Source organism: Notechis scutatus, chromosome 2 (genome assembly GCF_049901735.1).
Source record: "Notechis scutatus isolate UNSWTSFEM ecotype Mainland chromosome 2, rNotScu1.2, whole genome shotgun sequence".
Lineage (NCBI taxonomy): Eukaryota > Metazoa > Chordata > Lepidosauria > Squamata > Elapidae > Notechis > Notechis scutatus.
In genome coordinates this window covers 54,994,179-55,016,300 of record NC_142010.1, presented here as the reverse complement: position 1 = coordinate 55,016,300, position 22,122 = coordinate 54,994,179, and the positions used below count along the sequence as shown (strand labels likewise).

Below are 22,122 nucleotides of genomic sequence, written 5' to 3'. Positions count from 1 at the left end.
CATCTTTGTGTAATTCTGCCAAAATAAAATGTATTTGAAGATTACATTCAGTGGGATCAAAAATGCACCCAACACTTCTAGTACAGAGTGACTAGCTTTTACAAAGTTATAATTAGAAGACCTGGGAGCACCATCATAACACCTTTTAAGCTAGTACACATGGGGCAGTAAAAATCCAGATAATTATTAGATGGCAGGAATCAGCTAAACTGTCCTGCTTTTCTTTCCTGCCATCTAGTAAGCACTCATATATTTGCAGCCCAGATATATTAATCTTAAAATATTCCTTCTGCCCACATTTTTTTAAATGAATATCAACCATTATTTGGATTAGGCTATGGTCCAGGAAACCAAACTTTACTGTCTTATTCTGCCCAATTTCCTTACCCTAAATTGTTCTTTGCTATTGGTCACATATCATTGAAATATAAGCTGGGAGAGAAAAGTTAGATATCTCACTTCCCTTAATTTGTCAGTATATCAAGAATATGTAGGATATCAGATAATAGGTTATATCAAATTGCTTTGCTCGTAAGGTGCAGGTTTTCATGTACCTTCGTTGAGCTTTTCTTGAGTTCCATGTAATACAAGTTTAAATTGTTTTCATTTTACTGTCAGTTTATTGGCAGTAGGCAGTTTTGCAAAGAAAGCTTTTAAGTAACATCTGAATCAAATGAACTATTGTAATGAAATGAGCTAAGTGGCAAGTTTAGTGTCAGATATGACAGGGAAAAGTTAAAGTATTTGATATGTTTACATGAATAGCTTGTATGTGTACAAATTTAGAAAATAAACAGGCCACCTAGCCTCGTAATGTTTTATTAATATATTTTGGTTCTTTTGTAGTTTGAAAATACTATTTTAAAAAAAATATGCAACTTATATTATATCACAGGAATTTCCAACTGAGGTTAAATACTATAATTTCATATACATTTATTCTCACTCATTATGCCAATGTCTTAGTCCCATTCAAGGTGCACCACACAAATGAAAAAAAGTATTGATCAATTTTCTTCTGTAGGGTGGGATGCTCACATCCTTCTGCTGTGCAATTGTAATTCAAACTATCTTTAGAAACAAATGCCTTCTCATTATTCTTATAGAGTACTAGTCTGGTTTATGGTTTTGTTATTAAGCTGGTCTTGTCTTTCAATATGCCAATTTGTAAAACATTTCTTTTTTCCCTTTTCAAAGTGGGAAATAGAGCAGACAGTGTTTTATCATTGTCTGTGCTTTTTCAGCAAAATTACAAACATGTGCAACAGCCTAGGTTAATACAAGTTTACTCAGGCCAAGAAGTTTTCATGTTTGAGAAATTCCATATTACATGCTTCTTACCTCTTAGGAATTATAAGACTATATGATTTAATGCAACTCTACATTTAAGGCAACATACCACAATTTGCATTTTATACATTAACCCACATGCAGATACACACTTATAAATATTTCCAGATGAAATTAAGAAGACAGTGTGCTTAAATGATGGGTATCATAATGGAATCAGAAGCTTACCTGTGCCTATATGTTTATTCCTTGTAACAATGAAACCTCAGATTGTGTTTGGTTGAATGTGGTTACAATTCTCAGTGAAGCCTGCCATATAGCTCAAATATCTGGATTATGTCTTCTTTTTGAGATGGATGAGTTGTTCATTTTTGACAAGATCATGATGCTAGGCCTATGCCAGAAATTACTTCTACTTTTCTAAAGTGGTTTCACTCCATTTGCTTTTTTCCAAATTGCTTTCATATTTAAATGATAATCTCTTGGATGAGATACAGGATCCGTATACATACCATAGTTACAAATTGGACCACCTTCCTTTGTATTGCTCTTTCTCCAATGATCTGCAACCTCCCTGACTTCCCATTGTTCAGTGACATCACTAGGGAGGCATTTCTAGCAAATTTTGATGATTGAATTTTTAAAAATTAATACACATTAGTGATCACTTCCTTTTTAAATATGTTTTGTTTTGTACAGTATTCTGGCTTGATTATTCCTCTATCCAAAGTAGTTAGGAGATCATGCTTAGACAGAACATACCCTTTCAAGATTATTCCTTCCTTTCTTCTAGCATTCATTGCTTAATGAAATATTTGATGAAATGGAAAGTTTGAATTGTAAAACCTGAGATTTAGAGATCAACTTTGGAGATCAGTGCCACCAAAGCTGGTCCCAAGCAAAGATTTTCCATCATTTTCTTAATCTTTGGGTCCAACAGAAATTATTGTCATCGGTATCTTATTTTTATGAACTTGTCATTTTACTAATCACATATCAGGATATAATTGCTCCAGTTTCTCATTTCATTTGCATAACATTACCGTTATGCTATATGTAGATCCTGCACATTTGAAGATTTTGTGATTATAAATAAAGATGAAGCACGCACATCAAAATTAGTTTCAGAAAGTTGCATTGCTTTCCCAGGATTCAGATTCATGAAATCCAATCCAATTCTGGTTCCTTTTATTCTTTGTTATAATCGAATACAAAACTTTTTGTTGCTGTGGCTAAAATAGCTATCATATTTAAGAGAGCCTTCCTTTAGCAATTTGGCAAGCCATACTTCTTGCCTGTACTGCAATTTCAGAAAGATAAGTCTTATCATCTGTATTTGCAAGTTTCTCTTGTGACCATAACAATAAACTGAGATAATTATTCTGGATTATCTTGAATTACTGTGAAGAGCATAATAACAAAAGCAGTTAAACTAATCAGGAATTGAAAGCATATTGAGCCACCCAATGTATATATGCTGGTTAGCTTGTCCTGGTTCATGTTTCTTCTCATGTTTGCAAGCAACAAGTTCTGATATAAATAATGCAGTAGTTTTTTGTTTTTTTTTTTCAAATTTCCTGGTTATGTGAGTTCCACTCAAGGTAAGAACTAAGAGAGACAACATTGGATTAGAAGGGTGTATGTATTTTTCTTAAATCAAATCTAAGATTCTCTCAAAACAAGGAATACTTTGTGGGAATTCTTTATAACCCCAAATGGGGGAGGGGGGTTGCATTGAATTATGTCCAAGGCAGGGATGAAAGAGAAAGTTTCAAGCTTCACAGGATTATTTTTCACACAATCACATATAGAGTAGACTCTTATCCAAGTGAGAGACAATGAAAAACAGAGTTTGTTTTTAGAAAAGATATTTCCATTTATGGAACAAGGAAGTTATAATTTCATATCTTTACTGCTTTATTTTATTATGGGCACAGGAAAGGAATATAAATTCTGTTTCCTAAAATGATAATGCTTTCAAGCTGAAATCTGGAGTGACCCAAATGATTGACATAATAGTCACCCCATTTGAATGTCCAATAAGTCATATTTGATTATGGGACATCAAGCTGGTATCAACTCTTAGAAACCACATAGACAGATTTTCTCAGAATGATCCAGTTCTCCAGATCTTCCAATAGTGTAAATATAGAGGTGCCACTATATTTATCCACCTTGCTACTGGCCATCCCTTTTTCCCCTATTTCCTTCCACTTTTGCTGTATAAAATTCCCAAGAGACATTTTAAAAAAAAGGCCTGGATGCAATTAAAAATAGTAAAGACTATAAATTAGAAGAGTTGCTTTCATCAACATACATTTTACACAGAAGACAGTAAACCTGATTTCTTTGGATATTAACTTTTTCCAGTATATTAATATTTGGCATAATGTCAGTGTTGCATTTATACACATTACGGAAACATTATTTCCCCCAAACATGGTTACATAAGTCCCAAGTATTGTTAATGTAGAAAAAGCAGCTTTATTGTTTGCTTTCTTCCCAGCCAAGTGAAATGGCTATGCCTGTAGCTGTATGCAGAGACAGCTGAGAACAGCTTGCAAGCAGCTGCTTGGATTTTGCCAGTGGCACACGCTTGAACTCTTTGAAAAGAGGTCCTTTGAGTTGCTGTGAAGTTCCTCTTTTGCATGCTTTGTGGAGATCTCCTACTAACATAAGTTTTTTGTGTGACTTTATGCTCCATTTAGAAACACTTTATCAATCCTTTAAATTTCTCCCCAAAGCCTTTGGACTTGCACTCTTAATGTGGGGGCTTTCTTTCTTTCTTTCTTTCTTTCTTTCTTTCTTTCTTTCTTTCTTTCTTTCTTTCTTTCTTTCTTTCTTTCTTTCTTTCTTTCTTTCTCTCTCTCTCTCTCTCTCTCTCTCTCTCTCTCTCTCTCTCTCTCTCTCTCTCTCTCTCTCTCTCTCTCTCTCTTTCTTTTCAAAAAATTGTAATGAAAAGCTTAGACAACATATTAATGAAAGAGGCTAGATAGAGACTTGTCCACAACAAGAACAGGCTACGTGTTTCCACAGCTATACATTACATCTATTTCAGCTACATCTATTTAATGTATTGGTTTCTTAGGTTTGTGTCCCATTCCATTTTGAAGTGCAAGGCAGCCTTCTCCAAATTTTCCTCACAGCAAGATGTCCATGGAGTAGGCGGGCATTTAGAGTGACACAATAAACTTCTAGGCCAAATGTGGACTTGAATTTGGTTTTAGTTATAACCACTTAGTTTTCTACTCCTATAACTGATTTACTTTGGCCATGTCATACGTGCAAATTCATTGGAGAAAGCAATGTTGCTAGAATGTTTAATGGACAAAGAAGAAGGGGCAACCAAAGAACATGCTAGCTTGATCGCATCAAATCTGATACAAAATGAAACATTGAAATGCTTTAAGCTGTGTTCGACACAGTATTATGAAGAGCACTATTAAGTCACCAAGAGTCAGATGCAGCTAAATGGTTAAAACAACAACTGCTGCTCCTGCTGACTTGACCATATAATCAGTGGTGGTATGCTACCGGTTTGGCCAGGTTCAGGTGAACCAGTAGTAAAAATCACTACCAGTTCGATCCAACTAGTAGTAAAAAAAAAAAAAAAGCTTCCAATCAGCTGCGAGGATGAAAGACAGAAAAGTGCATGGAGGGAGGCTTGCTCCTAGCTTTTTGTTTCTTCATCCTCTCAGCTGTTTGGCTTGTTAGGTGAGCACGCATTAGGGGCGTGTACATTAGGGGCATGAGCGTGCGCGCATGCACGATTACCCACCGAACTGGTAGCAACTAAGGTAGGATCTCACTACTGCATATAATGATACAAAAAACAAACCTTTGGGATCAATGAGTTAAAGGTTAAGATGAGATAATTGGATTCCCTTGGTTTTATTTCAATTCTGTAAGGGCAAATAAATGCTATATCACAATTAGTACCAGAAGTCTATTGATAAGGACATTCTTCTAAAACTGAGCATGTGTCCCTTCTCAAATTTTATATTCCATATGCTTCAGACTGAAAGAGAAAATATTATTAACGTTTTCCAAAATGATGAAATATAAGTAATTTTTATTGATTAGTTTGAGCAAAATATGAAATCCATTCCACAGCATCTGAATCCATTGTAGATTAAATGCTTATTGAGCTAAACAAAACTTTGAATGTTTTGAAATACTGAGATGAACAAATTTACTGGGTCAAGATGAACATTAAGTTACACTAATTGCTTTGGAAAACCAGTCCTAGTTTGTGGGAGCATCATATGCTTCAAAATGGCCTTAAGCTGATTTCTTCCCCCTCTAAACATATGAACATTTTATCATTCACTGAACTGTATGAATCCATTATTTTAGTACAGAAAAAAAAATGTTCTTTATAGGAAATTTGCAAATACAATATTAGGCATAGCAGCATTTAATTTCTTCTTATGTTTCATATTTTTTTTCCTTGTTAAATCTAAACAATACTTTTTGATACATGGGTTTTTGTATTTGGGGAAGAAAAAACAATTTGTATGGTTTATTTAAAAGATGATGTGGTAGACACAGGGGTAGTATTCTACCAGTTTGGACCGGTTCAGTAGAACCGGTTGTTATGGTTTCCGGTAGTTGGGAGAACTGGAAAATTGGGCCTGTGGCTGGCCCAGCCCTTCTCCACCTACTTCTCCACTCCCTGCCCAGCCAATCCCTATCGCACATGCGCAACATCGTGCACCTGTGTGACATGCCTGCAGCCTGCTTTTGCCCACCTGCCAGGCCACCCATTGCTGTGTGCCTTTCGCTGCGGCAGAGTGAAACTTTTGCAAGTCTCCCTTCTTCGGGAAATGGCTCCTGGGCAGCCTGTTTCTCTCTGCTGCCCAGGAGCAAAGCTTTTCACTATGCTGGGAGAGGCTCCCCCAGCAAGAGCAGGTGAGAGAAGCATCCTGGAGCCGACACGAGCATCTCCACTGTTCCTTCCAGCTGAGTTAGGCTAACCCTAACCCCAGCTGAGCAGCCCTGATCTGCCTGCTCACAGGTAAGCCTGTGAGATGCACTAGCCCCACCCTCACTTTCCCCGGGCCTCCCCAAGCCTCTCCCAGCCATCTCTGGGGATCCCCAGGCCACCCCCAACCATCTCCAGGGCTCCCCAAGCCTTGCCCATCCATCTCCGGAGCTTCCCAGGCCTCTCCCAGCCATCTCTGGGGCTCCCTGGGCCTCCCCATCCATCTCCGGGGCTCCTCAAGCCATGTCCAGCCATCTCCGGAGCTCCCTGGGCCTCACCCGGGCTTGGCTGGCTGGCTAAGCCCCTAGGCGGATCTCTCCCAGCTTTCCCTACCACATGGCGGCTGTAGCACAATGAGCTGCTGCAGTGATATTCTGATGGGTACGGTGCTGGACCCAGATGCCTCCCATAAGCAGGGCCATTGCCGCAGCTCCTCCGCTGCCTCTGCCGCCTCCGCCCACTTCTCCTGGGGGCAAAACGAAAGGAAGTGGGCGGAGGTGCTGCGGCAATGGTGCTGCCTATGGGAGGCAGCCAGGGCTGCCGCTGCCGTTGCACATGGAGGTACTTTGGGAGGGTTCTTTGGGGGGGGTGCTCAAGACCCCACTGCCGCTGCATGTGGAGATACTTTGGCTTGGGAAGCAAGCAAGCACAGGGAAGTGCTCTGATGCTGTGATATCACGCTTGCTTCCCTCACAGGCCAGGCCAGCTTGGGAAGCAAGCCAGAGATCATGGTATGGACTGGAGCCCTTTCCCATGCTTGCTTGCTTCCTTCACAGGCCAGGGTGGCTTGTGAAGTAAGTGGGAGATTGTGGCACTGACTGGAGCCCTTCCATGTGCTTGCTTGCTTCCTTCGCAAGCCAGGGAGGCTTACAGGAGGTAGCCAGGGGCAGGTCCTCCACCTCTACCACCTGCGAAGGTGTTTTCAGAGGGCTGGGGCCTGGGATGGTGCTCAAGGCCCTGCTGTACCACCACCATCACACACAGAGGTGCTTTGCCTTTGGGAGGATCAGGGCGGAGGATGCTCAAGGCCCCACTGCTGCCACTGCCACCGCGGAGGTGCTTTGGGAGGGTCGGGGTGGGGGGTGCTCAAGGCCCTGCTGCAGCCACATGCCACCCCACTTTCCTCCTTTTTCTGCCACCCGCTGCTGACTGGAGCTCACCAGATCATTCAGTTCATTTCAGACCAAGTGTGTGTTTGTGTGTGTGTGTGTGTGTGTGTGTGAGAGAGAGAGAGAGAGAGAGAGAGAGAGAGAGAGAGAGAGAAGAAAAGAAAAGAAAAGAAAAGAAACAGCAAGAAAAAAAGGAAGGCAGAGAAAAAGAGAGAGAAAGAAAGAGGAAGGGGGAGAGAAAGAAAGAACAAAAAAGAAAGGGGGGAAAGAGAAAGGAAGAAAGAAAACGAAATAGGAAGAAAGAAAGGAAGAAAAACAGAAATAGGAAGAAAGACTCTTAAAATAATTTATAAAGAGTTTGTTTCTTTACAAATGTGAAAAGCTCCTTGACTTTAATAAATCAATTGTTTTAATATAAACTCTTCCCAAAAAGGTTGCTTGAAATCCTCTTTCGGTTTCTTCTGCAGCACTTCAGGGAGCATCTTGACAAACTTTTTGTCAAAGGAATCGGAATGCTGGACATTGCCTTAGTTGAAGCTTTCAATATGCTCAGCGATGTAAGTTCATCAATTTTGCCTCCTCTTTTGTTTTTGATTTCATTAACTGGAGCACAATTTACTGATATTTCTTTTCCATTTTAGAATTTATATTAGTTATGCAATCTGTTTACATGGACAATGTAGCTTTTTTTTTTTTTTACTGAATGTAGTAGTATTGCAACATGCTAATTTTGAAAATCGTTGTTATGAATGATAGGCCAGTACTCATGATCAATCTCACTTTTAGACTGTTTTCTAGATTAGAATAACTAAGCCTCAGATTCCCTTGTGTTTTCCAGAGAGCTAACTGTCCTCATGATTGTCCGAATTGTATTCATAGCTAAGTCTAAATTCTTCCCAACCATTATTTATGCTATTACCACAAGTTTCTCCTCAGGATTACTGTGTGAATTATATCATGTGACAGATGCAATTACCTCCTTTGCCAATATATTCTTAAGTTTTCGCGGGTACTTACATGTATGGTATTCAGCTTTGTTCGGGTATTTTCCCACATTATAGTTGTGTTTTTAAAGTTGTAGCAACATTTTGGCAGAATCTCATCTGCCATCATCAGGCTTCTGTATAGTGTTCATCTGTGAGTCAGACTTTCACAGCCGTTTCTGTTTTAAATTTGGTGCTGACCTACGCTGTGCCAAAATGGTTTTTTCTTCATCCTGATTGGTTGGGAGTCTTGGTCTGTGTTTATTGGTCTTGGAGTTTGCTGTGTTCTGCTTGATTGGTGTTTCTAATATCTTCTGTCTGTTTTGTAGCTTTTTTTGTCTTGATTGGCTGGCAACATTGTGTTTCCTGTATTGGAGGCTTTTAGTGCTACAGAATTCTCAGGGAAGCCATAGAGATTGAAAAAAGACCTGAAAGCATGAATAGAAGAGATGACTCCACCAGACTGTCAATTATCTGGAAGCCTGCACTCTCAAACAAAAAAATCTCCACACCACAAGCCAGGCAAACACCTGGGCACAAACAGACTCCCTCTGATACTTTAGTGTGGCTTGGCTCCAAGTAAACAGACGGCTATCATTTATTAGGAAGCTAGGTTTCATCTGGGTGCCTGGTTGGGGTGTGTTTGAGCTGGAGGTATCAGGGGGAGTCTGTTTGTGCCCAGGTGTTTGCCTGGCTTGTGGTGTGGAGATTTTTTTGTTTGAGAGTGCAGGCTTCCAGATAATTGACAGTCTGGTGGAGTCATCTCTTCTATTCATGCTTTCAGGTCTTTTTTCAATCTCTATGGCTTCCCTGAGAATTCTGTAGCACTAAAAGCCTCCAATACATGAAACACAATGTTGCCAGCCAATCAAGACAAAAAAAGCTACAAAACAGACAGAAGATATTAGAAACACCAATCAAGCAGAACACAGCAAACTCCAAGACCAATAAACACAGACCAAGACTCCCAACCAATCAGGATGAAGAAAAAACCATTCTGGCACAGCGTAGGCCAGCACCAAATTTAAAACAGAAACGGCTGTGAAAGTCTGACTCACAGACGAACACTATACAGAAGCCTGATGATGGCAGATGAGATTCTGCCGAAACGTTGCTACAACTTTAAAAGCACAATTATAATGACATGGGAATATACCCGAACAAAGCGAATACATATTTATATATATATATATATATATATATATATATATATATATATATATGGTGTTCGGCTTGGAATATTTCACGCCATTGTAGTTGTTCTTAAAGTTGTAGCAACGTTCAGCAGAATCTCATCTGCCATCATCAGGCTTTTAGTGTTCTGTATAGTGTTCTGTATAGTGTTCTGTATAGAATGATGGCAGATGAGATTCTGCTGAATGCTACAACTTTAAAAGAACAACTACAATGACGTGGAAAATACCCAACAAGCCGAACACCATACATGTAAGTACCAAAACTTAAGAAAACAATATATATATATATATATATATATATATATATATATATATATATATATATATATATATATATCATATATATATATATAAAATCTCCAATCTAAAATTCTGTGACATTTTTAAGAGAATCATAAACAAATGCTCCAAATGTCAGAAATTTTCCCTGCTAAATAATGAATCACTGAGTTAATTGTAGTTCATCATAAGGTCTCTTATTATTGTTATTACTCTGGAAATGATGTTAATCATTTCTGTTATTCAATAAAAATGTTTAAATACATACAAGAAGAAATACCCCTCCAAGCTAATATGATTTACAGTAAAATAAATAGATGAAAAGACCCAGTTCCAAACTATTTTAATATACTGTTTATTTTTTTAAAATCTATAGTTCTTTGTTTTAAAATAAAGAAGAGTCACTGATGTAAATAGATTTTCTAATTTTCCTCATATAATAATCTGTGTTGGCTGGTTTTATCTTGGCACAGCAAGAATAAAATTTATATGTGCCCAGAGTGTTCACATATACTGTTACTTGTGTCTGCTACAGTCTACATATCCCTCCTTCCTTAAATTACCAAGCACAAATTATCAACAGCAAGTATCAGTCAAGTATTATTGTCTTAAACTACCAAGCACCAATTATCAACAGCAGAGAGTTTCATCTCTTTATTTTCTCTGGGCAGAAAGTGCTCACCCTCTCACCGCCCAAATATATATATGCATGTATGTTGAGCAAGAATAGAGATGATGGGAGCAATTTTAAAAATGGCCTTTTACTAAATGGAAATTTTCAGATTGTATATGCCTATATGACAGCTTTTTTATGAGACTGCAGATGACAAGCTATTAAAATCCTAAATGTGCCACAAGTTCCAAAAGTTTGCAGCCCAATGCAGAAAGAGAATGCAGTGTCTTAAACTATTTCTCCCATCATTCTGTTTGTCCCCTTTATTTTCTCATCTTAAACTTTTTCAGGTAGAACCCGTTCACTGTTACCTGGTTATCTTTCTAACAAAAAGTCCATTCATGCAATATTGAATGGAGACCACAGAAAATCTTATCCTGTAAAAGAAAAAAAAATAGCAAAGAAAAGCCTTCCCCTCTGAAAATATTAGGAAGCATTATTTATGTACTTACGCATGCATGTATATATGTGTTTATGTATACATATAAATAAAAATGGGAGTAAGCCAAAAAAGTAAGCAAACTACCATGGTGAGGTGATATGTAAAATTGGTTTTATATTCCCCATTCATTTTCGATTCTCTCTCCTCTCACTTGATCATCAAAATGATTGCTAATATTTTGACATATTTCAAGTAGAGTTGAGGTACTTAAATATTTTTTGCTCTGGGGCTTGCAATTTGCAGACTTGACTTTTTGATGGAATGGATGCTTGTCTATAAAAATATTCCATATGACATTGCACTGATTAAAGTATATCATACTCTAAATGTGGAATATGTTTGACTACTATACTCCATCAAAATAAGAAATGAAATCTTAAAATATATTTTTTCTAGATGGAAAGTGAAGCACAGGTACCTTATAGCAAAAGCCTAACTAGGTTTGTCAAAAGCCAAATAATATTTTATTTGTTTCCTAGTTCAATCACACAGGACAAGGAAGTATCTGCAGTCAAGCCATTATGCTGATTACTGATGGTGCGGTGGATACATACGATGCAATATTTGAAAAATATAATTGGCCGGATAGGAAGGTAATCTTACTATGCTTATCCATGAAATAACTGGATCAAATGTTGATCAAGATTTGCATTCTCATGGATATTTCTTTATGGATGGATATATACTGTCAGAAATCACTTTGTAAATGAAGTTTTAAAGTCTTCTAAGGATGTTTCTATTATTTCATGACTTTCTGCCAAACTGTTTAAAAGTGGAACATTCATTCCTGTGTTGGATGAATTTGGTAAAAGGTTATGTTCTAGAAAACGTATCTGAAGCATTCTGACATTAGGATATTTAATGGTTGGACACAATACTTTCTGATTTTCAGTAGATGAAAAATAGAACAATTTGAAAAATAGTTGAAAAATAGAACAATTATTATCCTTCCCCAAAAGAAAAAATGAGCATCACAAAATAGTGTAATAGATAAGATCAATTTGTTTAAAAATGACATGAGTCCATTTAAAAATGGTTGGTATAATTTCAATAGTAAATTTATTTATTGATTTGTTTATTTATTTATATCCTGCTGCAGTCTTAAAACTCTGCAGTGAGATATCATATGTATCAACTTGCTTAGAGAAATACCTGTACATATCAGGATAACATGGAAATATATGATACAATAATCTGTATGCACGATCAAAACTTCTGGGAATTTTATGGCTCTGCTTTCCTATTTCTTAATCTCTGAATTAAAATAGGCAGCTCTTCAAGTGGAGGTTATATGTCAAATTAAACACAAGGGGACCCTAATATTGAAGCATTTCTCAATACAACATCTGGGATCTTATCAATTACAGAATAGAATTTAGTTTCCTTTATGTATGATCTGTGATCACTGAAAAAGACAGCTAGGTCCGGTTAAACTGAAATGAGTGTGTATGTGCTACTTTTCTGTGATTGATTTGTATATCAACTCCTTTACAATGCATTAATGAAAATACATTATGGGTAGTATGAAAGAAGTATTACTTTTTATTGCATGTGTGCTGTGTGGTTAGGCAAGACAGTTACTTTATCTGGTTAATTTATTTTTGTATCAGTCATATTTTCAGATTTTGAGAAAAGTATTCTTACATAAGTAAACATTTTGATGGAATTACCATTGTTCATATTTGTTTATGGATGAGTCAATAAAGCAAAATCTTAAATATCTTAAATCACAGGTGTCAAACTCAATTACATCACATGACGTATCGTGATGTTTTTGCCTTTGCGGAGCGAGGTGGGCATAGCCTATGAGTGACGCATCTGGCCCGCAGGCCACTAGCTGGACTGGCCTGCCTTAAATATTCCCTTTACTATTGCCAATGGAAACCAATATTTAAAATTTTATGGAACTTTCCTTTAGAGAAATTATGTAGTTGGAAGATAATTTCTTATATCATAATTGTATTATAGTATTGATGAAGATAAATTATTAATTGTTAAACTAAAACCGTAGAGTATGCTACTACGTGTACATAGCATTCCTGTGTCAAAATTATATTGCTATTAAATAATGGAAATATTATTCATATTTAAAACAGCCAGAGCAAAAAAAAAAAAAAAAATAAGATCACATATATAAATTTGGATTACTAATCACTTTCTCTAAAAAAAGAGTCAGAAGGATGACCACATGATGTTTAATGCATCATCTAGTTTGCCCATCTGTTATATTTGTTTGAGTGCAAAGTTAGATCTGTACATATTTCTGGGCTTCATTGTGCTATGCAGTGCTTTAAATTTGATTCAAAGAGTTACTTTTGAGTCCATGAAAATGCAAATGTCACACTGGTTTCCATCTCACTAAACTGGTTTCATCTGTCTTACCTTGATTTTCACAAATGAAAGGCTGTGCATTCTTGGGAAAATTACATTTGTGACCCCATGTACTCCAAATTGGATCTGCAGCATTACTATAGCTTGAACTTGCCAGAAGCTACCTATATGCTCGAATATAACATGATTAGCTAAATATATTAAAGACATATAAATTAGCCAATTTCTCTTTGTAAGCATGAAGGGGAATAAAGCCTCTACAGTTTAAATTTTCACTTCTTCCTGGCTTTTCCCAAGTTTAACAGATAATTTTAACCTATATCTTTTATTTTTGTACAAAGTGTGGCATCATTGGTTATTGACATTAATTGCCATTCCTGCTTTGAAATACCCAATGTTTCTCCCTCAGTATCATATATATTTATGGAAACATACTTATGCACATAAAATCCCCCACACACCTCTTTTTTGATCTCAGACTATGCACTGATAATGTAATTTGGAGTTGTGATTAGGAAAATAAGACATGACACATTTTTATTTTCCTTAAATGTTAGGGATTTCTCCATATTGCCAGTGGCGTGGACTATAGGACTTCAAACACAATCTGGATAATTAAAGCTGGCACATTTCTTCACCTGGCACTGATGCTCTTGACAGTTAGTGGTTTTGTCATTAGAAACTCAATGAAAGCTGTGAAAAAAGACTTCTTGTATATTTTCTGGTAGGGTGTACAGTGAATATATCACAATCCTTTTAGGATTCAAACTGTATTATTTATGTTTACACTTTCCTTTGGTTTTTGGTAATACAGCACTATTTCAAAATAGGTGTTTGGTAAATATAGTTATATTTAAAATTCTACTTTAAAAAACTAAAAAAAATGTTTATGTGTCCCCTCACCATAATTAGAATGGTGTTAATTATGCATACGTCATGAATGGGTTGTTCTATTTGCAAGCAGTCCATTCATATGTAAGCGTCATGTGAAAACAAGATCTATTGTATTTATTCAGCTTATGTTTTGCTATATTCCATCTGAAATTGACCAGTATGATTAATAACTTATTGAAAAAGCTATTTAAAATGAGTACTGAGACCAGAGAGACCCAGGTTCAAACCTACATTAAACCATGAAAACTCATGACTCAGTTATAGTTTTCCATATTGCCTCCCTGCCTGCAAAAGTTACATTTCTTCTCCTGCGTAGTAGCTATTAATCAATAGCTACTACACAGATGCATTTGGCATTTTTTTTTATGAATAGCACAATGTTAACTTTTTGTCTTTGGGTCTTCTTTCTTAGAAATTCTAATTCGCTGAAGCATTGTTTTCTTCTCTATTCTACAGCAATCCCTGTGCTGAGCTTCCATCACTCAGGAATTTGCATACATTCAGACCCCTCCATCTTGTTTTTCCCCTTTTTTTTAGGCCAACCAAAACTCCTTCTGCATAGCCCATTTCAACTTCTCTCCTTCCTCTCATGACATTCTTTCTATGTGGAAAATCTCATCTGTTTTCTCCCAGAAAATTTCCAATCTCAGGCTATCATCTTTAAATGCATTCTATACATTTGGAAGATCACATAATTGAATGGCACACTGTGTTTATCGTCTCCCTTCTATCACAGAATTATTCCTTCAATTGCTCAGGTTGTAATGATTGCCTTTTCTTCTAGCTAAACCCAATATATTGTGGCATTAGTTAATTGTGTGGTCTAGTTTTAAGAAAAGAGGTGAAAGAAATTGTACTTGGAGAGACACTTTCAAAAAGATATATCCTCTCCTTCTCAGCATAAAGTGGTGTTCTTGTGCTGAGGTAACTGGGCAGGGTATCAATTATAGTTGAAGAGGGAGAAATTCCTTACTGAAAAATGCATTGTCTTTCTGCACACCGAGTGTATACAACTGCAGTCCTTTTAAGAAGACATCTCCATTCAACCTGAACTATTGGTCAGGTGGGCAAAATATAAGGCAATTCGACAGAGGACAAATAGGGTTTTTTGATTCCATGCCATTGCTATGGACAAGCTAGATTTGTATTTCTTAAGATGGGCAGCCATATACATCTTTTAAATGAATAAATGGCAAGATTAAAATATATAAATAATCAAATAATCATGCTGAGTTTCGAGTCATCACTTACACATCATCACGTGTGATAGTATAGATACAAGTGGTTTGGGATTTGAACAATGTGTGAACCTTCCCTAAATGTTCATCATTTCAACAATGATCATATATTTCTGTTAAATAATCAAAGACTGATAATAAAGTCCATGCAGTCTGTAAGTTTTGCCTAGACAAATGTTCCGTAGTCTCATTTTTGGAAATGTCTTCTTGGCAGCTTTTTGTTGGTAAATGCTGCAATCAAGCATGCAGGTGCCTCAGAAGACAGAACTATTATATCTAAGTCCCAAAGGTGCTTTTCCAAGAGGCAACTGGATTTCCTGGTTTTTCTTTGAAGACATTTCGCTTCTCATCCAAGAAGCTTCTTTAGCTTCTTGGGACAACCATGACCCTGATGACTGAGAATCTCCATAGATATTATATTTAAGCTTTCTTGGGAATTTGGTTCCACAATGGGGTGGTTCTCTACAGTTTAATCTTGTAAATCCCAGTTCAACATATCATATACTGTATGGTGTATTCTAAGTGTTTCCAGAGCTTGATTTATTGATAATGCTAATGCTAGTGCAGTCATTACGTACATTTTCATTTTCAGAAGCCTTCTTTTGAAATTCCACTGGGTCATCTATTTTTTGGTTTGAGCAATCCTGCAAGCCAGTATCCATTCTTTGTCATGTCATTCTCTTTCAGTGTTATAATCTTCTCTGTTGTAATCTTCTCTTGGCAGTAGAATATAAAGAGTTCTCATTGAATTATTTGGAGATTAGTCATTATACAGTTATGCACAGGGACAGGTAATTAAAAGGGGATTAATCTGATAATATAAAACAAAAATAGAAATTTGTCTCTTTGAAAACAAGATGTTTTCACTTTCCTATCTGGATCTTCTCCCTCTGCAATCCATCTTACATCTCTGATTATTTTTATTTGCACTACCTGTAAATGATTATCTTTAGAGTTATTTCTCTAAGTATAGCAAAAATTTGCTATGTTATGTGTAAGCCTCACCCACAAATGGCTGCCAATAGTTCTTGTTGTTAGGGGAGAGTTTTATGTTGTTCATTTTATTTAATGTATGTTTATTGGTTAATGGCCATACTGAAGTTTGTCTTATCAAATATTTGTGTTTGATGTTGTGTCTTCCACATTTTGATGGCATTTCATGAGATATAGACCCTTTTTATCCTATTAGAAAACTTGTTTGAGTACCTTATTCTCCCATTTACAACGTACTATAATTTCATTTTCCATAACTGGAACTAAAATCTGTTATGAAGCAATTTATACTTCGAAGTAAACACAACTTGTTTGTGTGGAATAACCGTAAAGTACCATTTTTGTTAAACTGAAATCTTGTTTCAATATGTTTTAACACAGAAAATTAACTGAATCCATTGCTAGGACTCTATAGTATAGTTTTTGTTTATTCACATTGTTGTCTAGGATTTAGTTCTTGAAAATAGACCTAAAAGAATAAAGACTCACTAGGGTCTATATCAGTGGTTCCCAACCTTTTTTTCGCCCCGCACCCCTAAAGAAATTTCACTCGAACCTCGCACTCCCTGAAATAAATAATAAATAAAAATGCCAACATATAGCCAATATCCTATTATTTACCTGGACTTTTCTCGCACCCCCTGGAATATCGTCTCGCACCCCAGGTTGGGAACCCCTGATCTATGTGCTGAAATGCAGATTACAATGCATTGTGATTTTTTTTTATTGAAGTACTACCATCTGCTGTTCAACATGTTCCTTAGAAAAACAGCCTTGTGAAAGCCTAGATAATAAAAATGTAAAGATGTGATTATATAAAATAGGTCAATTCTATAACAGAACTAACAAAAACAATTCTTAAATATAGACTCTTTTTGTAGAGAAAAATTTCTGTTAATTTGTTTTATCCTAGTTATATTAGTTAGGTGTTTTGTTAGATAGTTAGTTATCAAGTTCAACTCCTAATGATCTCATGGACAAATGCTTCCAATATATATAGGAGATTACAGTAATCTCTTTCATGCTTATTTTTTAAACATTTGTTTAAAAATATTAATATTTGATTTATAGGCTACCGAACTCTGGATAGCCTACAGCTAGAAAACCAATTAAAGCCAACATTACCTAACTTAAAACCAGACATTTTATCTGCTACATAATATGCTTAACTTTATGGTTTCATTTATCATATATATGTGATTTTATTGAATATCCTGTATGACTGCATATTGTCTTTTGTTTTGTTTTTATCCTGATTTGTGTGGAACAATTGTGTTCTACTCCAAGCTGGAATGACCTTTTTTTTTGGTCTTTTAATGACCCCATAATCCCTTGCATTGGGCTAGAGTCAGGGCAACTAAATGGAGCTGAGTATTTACTGGCCGGATGTTCTTCCTGTCACCAATACAGAGTTTGCAGCTGATATTTACTCATTGTCCCTAAAGAGAGAAATATCTGTCGCTTCACTACCTAGACTTGAATTCACAGCCTCCTGATTGTGAGTCAAGAGCTTCACCTCTAGGCCATGGCACCATTCATTGGAATGACCTATAAGCCCTTAAAATAAACAAACAAATCTATCCAACTTAACTTGTCTGTTTTCAGCTCCCTAATCCTTGTTAATCATAAACATTTTTTCCAGATGTAGCATCTGCTGGCATCACATGCCCCAAATATGCATATTTCTGTTGCTGATCATGACTGCAAGGGATCAGTCAACCTTTATTTGATACTTGATTCTTCCAAGGTACTCTTAACAACAGTATCCAGGTCTATAAGTCCTGTCTGTTTTCTTTTCCTTGTTGATCAGTTTCCAGCCTTCATAGCCATACATGATCATTGGAAAGTTCAGTTCTTTAACTGGCTTAATTTTATTGTCATTGAAATATTTGTTAGCCTTTATGAACCTGTTTAATTTTGTCATTTTCTTCCTACATAAAATTAATCTTCTCTTTGGTTTACCACATTGTTGTCCACATTGTGGTTTTTAATCTGATGTTTGTGCATCGCCCAGGATTGCTTTTGTTGAGATGGGTGGCAATACAAATTTTATTAATAAATAAACTAAATTTTCCATCTTGTTTTCCTTGAGTCCCAAAAAATAAAACTGTCTATCACTTTCACTTTTTAAAGTCCACTTTCAGCTATAAATTCACTAAGCATGCTGGTTGATATTAGTGTTGTGGTTCACTGACAGCTGGTGTGGATGGCAGAGGTATCGGACAGTGAGGATGAAAGGGAACCAGTCAGGGAGTCTGGTGAGGACTTGGATGAGGGTCCTGCATCCAATGCAGGGATGGGGCCAGGACCATCTGAGCGTGGGGTGCTGCCTTCAGAGCTTTCGGAGTCTGGCAGCAGCGAAGCAGAGGACCCCGGGGAGCCTGTTCCCAGTGTACTGTGCGCAGAGCTGCTAGAAGGCGAGAGCAGCTGATGCAGAAGGGGCAATTCAGGACTAAGGCTGGGAGGTGATTGCCCCTCCCATAAGGGATAAAAGTCAGACCTCAATTACGAAGAGCTTTCCAGGAAGCAAAGAAGTTCAGTAATCTCCGAGTCCTTTGTGAAGCTCTGTACTCTGGTTGGTTTTTTCTAGGTTTTTGGGTTGGTTTATTTTAGCCTTAATTGGACCTCTATTTCTTGGCAGCATTCGACAGCACTGAAAAACATGCTCTTATCTGGAGGAACTGTGTATAATGAGTTTTGGCTGGGAATGCAAGTAATTCCCAGTGTTGCATTAAAAAAGGTTTTACTTTTAAATTCAGTTTGTGTTTTATTAAGTCTGACAAAGCCTGGGTCAGAACAATTAGGTTTTAATATTAAATATTAATTTTTTCCTTTTTTCCTTTTATAATTGTTTTTGTCAAATAAAGTGTCATTCTCCAGATGTTGCCAACTGTTCATATTTTATCTTTCAATGTTCATTCTAATTGTCATCCCTTTTAGTCCTGCCATTCTTTTAATGGGCTAGCATTTATAAATAGATATTGGGACAATAGGCCTCCTTAACTCACTTTCTTTACTATTCGGAACTACTCAGCTAGTCCAAATTCAGTTATTATTTATTGTAAAGTTTCCTCAGAAGAGTAATCAGGTATTTGGGCACATCTTAATATATGCATTATTCTGGCATGATTTAAATACTTAAAAGGCTTGGTGTAGTCAATGAAGCAATGCTGAGTCTTTTTCTTAAGTCTCTTAGGAGATAGTATTTTGCTGTCTCTATTATCCATCTTATTTTGACATTGTGATCTTTTGACTTTTTCTAAAATCTGATTGACCGTTTGACCTTTCTTTCTCTTATATGAGGAATTAACTGTAGTGCTTCAGTAAATGCACGTTTTGTGCAAGTACCTTCCTTGGAATTCTCTACTATCTTGTTCCATATTTATTGACAGAGTTGATAGCATTTGATTGCCTCTTTTGCAGTTGTAAACAGTTCAGTGAGTATCTCAGTCTACTCAGTCACCTCAGTCTACCTCTCCTATGTTTACTTATTATTTGTATTGTTGCACTTTCTGGTAGAATTGTATATTTCTGTTATTTTATTATCTCTTTTATTAAAAAAAAAGTCAGCACAGTCCACCACAGTTCTTCCACCTTCCTTTAATCTGAGTAGCATCTATTAGACCATTTCCATGCTTCTTTGTTGTATTTCTCTCATAACTATAATTTTTCCTGGCATTTCTGTCAGTCTACCTTCCATTTTTCATTTCTTGTTTTATTCCTTTACTTGCTGATATTTTCACTTGAAATGTGTTTCTTTATCATTTCTTGCTTAACACTGGAAGATTGCATTCAAAAGTTATGTTGCTTCTTATTCCCAATCTTTATCTGTTCTTGTCTTTCATAGTAATGTGATCCTTTGCTTTTTCAAATATTATGAATATCTTTTTTCTCTGCTTATAAAGTCTTTTATCTCTCCCCATAGATTTTCAGATTCTTTTACACATACATTAAGGTTATTGAATCTGCACAATATATTCATCTGCCTGTTCATACTGGGCTGGCACCTATTTTCTTTAATCTTCCAAGTTTAACCTATGTATTTGACGCCAATAATGTTTTGCAACCTCCATCTGAAATATCCAAGTTGACTTGATTGTACTTCTCTTTCTGATCTTTCCTTTTTTATAATCTATATGATTCTTTGTTGTACTGGTAATGTTCATTAATGGTGTCTGCATTTATGCTGCTTAAATCAATATTTGTGAAGAAAAAAAGGAAGCATACTTATGGGTCTCTTGCCCATCTTAAACTATATTGTCCTTTACGCTTTGTTGCTAGTTCTACTCTATAAATGGCAAAAAGTGAAATATTTTATCCTTCCTGTGGAATTCCCAAAAGCATCTGGTTGGTTATTATTAAAACAAAATGTGGAACGTTAAATTAGCCTTTGATTTGATCTTTGAAGAGACATACTATATTCTCATGAACTAATTTTTATATGTCCTCTCTACATTTCAGGAATTTTACGCTTCTTGTTTCTCTTACATTGAGCAATGGAAATCTCATATTCTAGCAGAATAATTTCAGTCTACTTTTACATTTTTGAAAAGTAATTTGGCAACATGAGAAAGCAAATTCATTCTTTTGAATTCTGGAGAGATATTTTACAATATGGTTGGGACTATTAAAGGAAGGGTAGGTTTAGGTAGAACTTCATCCAGGAGACTGTCAAAGAGCACATAAAAGGCGTGTTTTAACTAGAATCAACTAAATTGTTTAAGTCATGTTGGGCTGAGTCAATTCAAGTTCATAATCGTAAAAAAACCAGTCATGTAATAGATGCTAATTTACATGCCTCGGCTTCACATTACATGCTATTTTTAGGTCTACCTTATCTTTTTTTTTCCCCAAAAAGAAAGAAAAGGTATTGTTAATTAACCTGGCTATTATGCAGAATCTAATTTACATTATTTGTGACATAGTGGCATGAGACCAGTGTTGTAAATCACAGGAGAAATTGGGACTTTTATATGTGAAATCCATTGCTTTGAGATCTGATAAAGGTTTCATTGTATTTTATAAATGTGCTTGTTAATTTTCCTGCAGAACAAAAGAATCCCAAGGAACAAAAAGAATAAATTAAAGTCTATTTACTTTTATTCTGCTGTGAGAATATCTGTAAAAAAAGTTAATCATTTAAGTAAATGATCATGCTAGCTAAATTATACCAGCTGACACTTCTGTGACAGAAATAAATGGAATGCTATAAACATTGCCCAAAGATTTAAATACATTTGCTTTTATCAAATTCACACACCAATAAAAAAAATGTATCTACATCCATGGAAGGAAAAAGGATGTGATTATGGGCCTGGAATTTAGTTGCATACCAAAATTACACATATACAAAGTCTGCAGCATGGTTGCAAAAACAGACTTAATTTTGTTTTTTGCAGTGATCCATATATTAGAAAAGTGGGAAGACTACTACAGCTACTGCTAAGTAATAAAAATGTAATCTCAGCAGTGAATGCTACAAAGGGATACTATACTGGAAACTGACCAGGCACATGGGTAGCTTCTGTTTTTCTTACCAAGCTAGTTTAGTAATCCAAAGGAACTGCCAAAGGTTGTACTCTATCATCCAAGAAAGTAAGCCATATAATAATCTTAGGTTACAGAAAGAGCAGATCAAGAGTAAGTCTAATACCAAAGGACGCAGTTTCTCCCTTTATTGGATTTGCTCAAGTGAAGGCTGGATAGTTAT

The 22,122-nt window shown here is 36.2% G+C and overlaps 1 protein-coding gene across 1 annotated transcript in view; it reads left to right on the top strand.

Moving 5' to 3' along the window:
- The window catches only part of CACNA2D3 (calcium voltage-gated channel auxiliary subunit alpha2delta 3), a 607,379-nt gene that overhangs the window by 323,255 nt on the left and 262,002 nt on the right, over positions 1–22,122 (top strand). The window contains exons 10-11 of the mRNA XM_087954773.1: positions 7,851–7,940; positions 11,436–11,549. Coding sequence (XP_087810899.1) covers positions 7,851–7,940; positions 11,436–11,549 — 204 coding nt within the window. The remainder of the gene's footprint in view (positions 1–7,850; positions 7,941–11,435; positions 11,550–22,122) is intronic.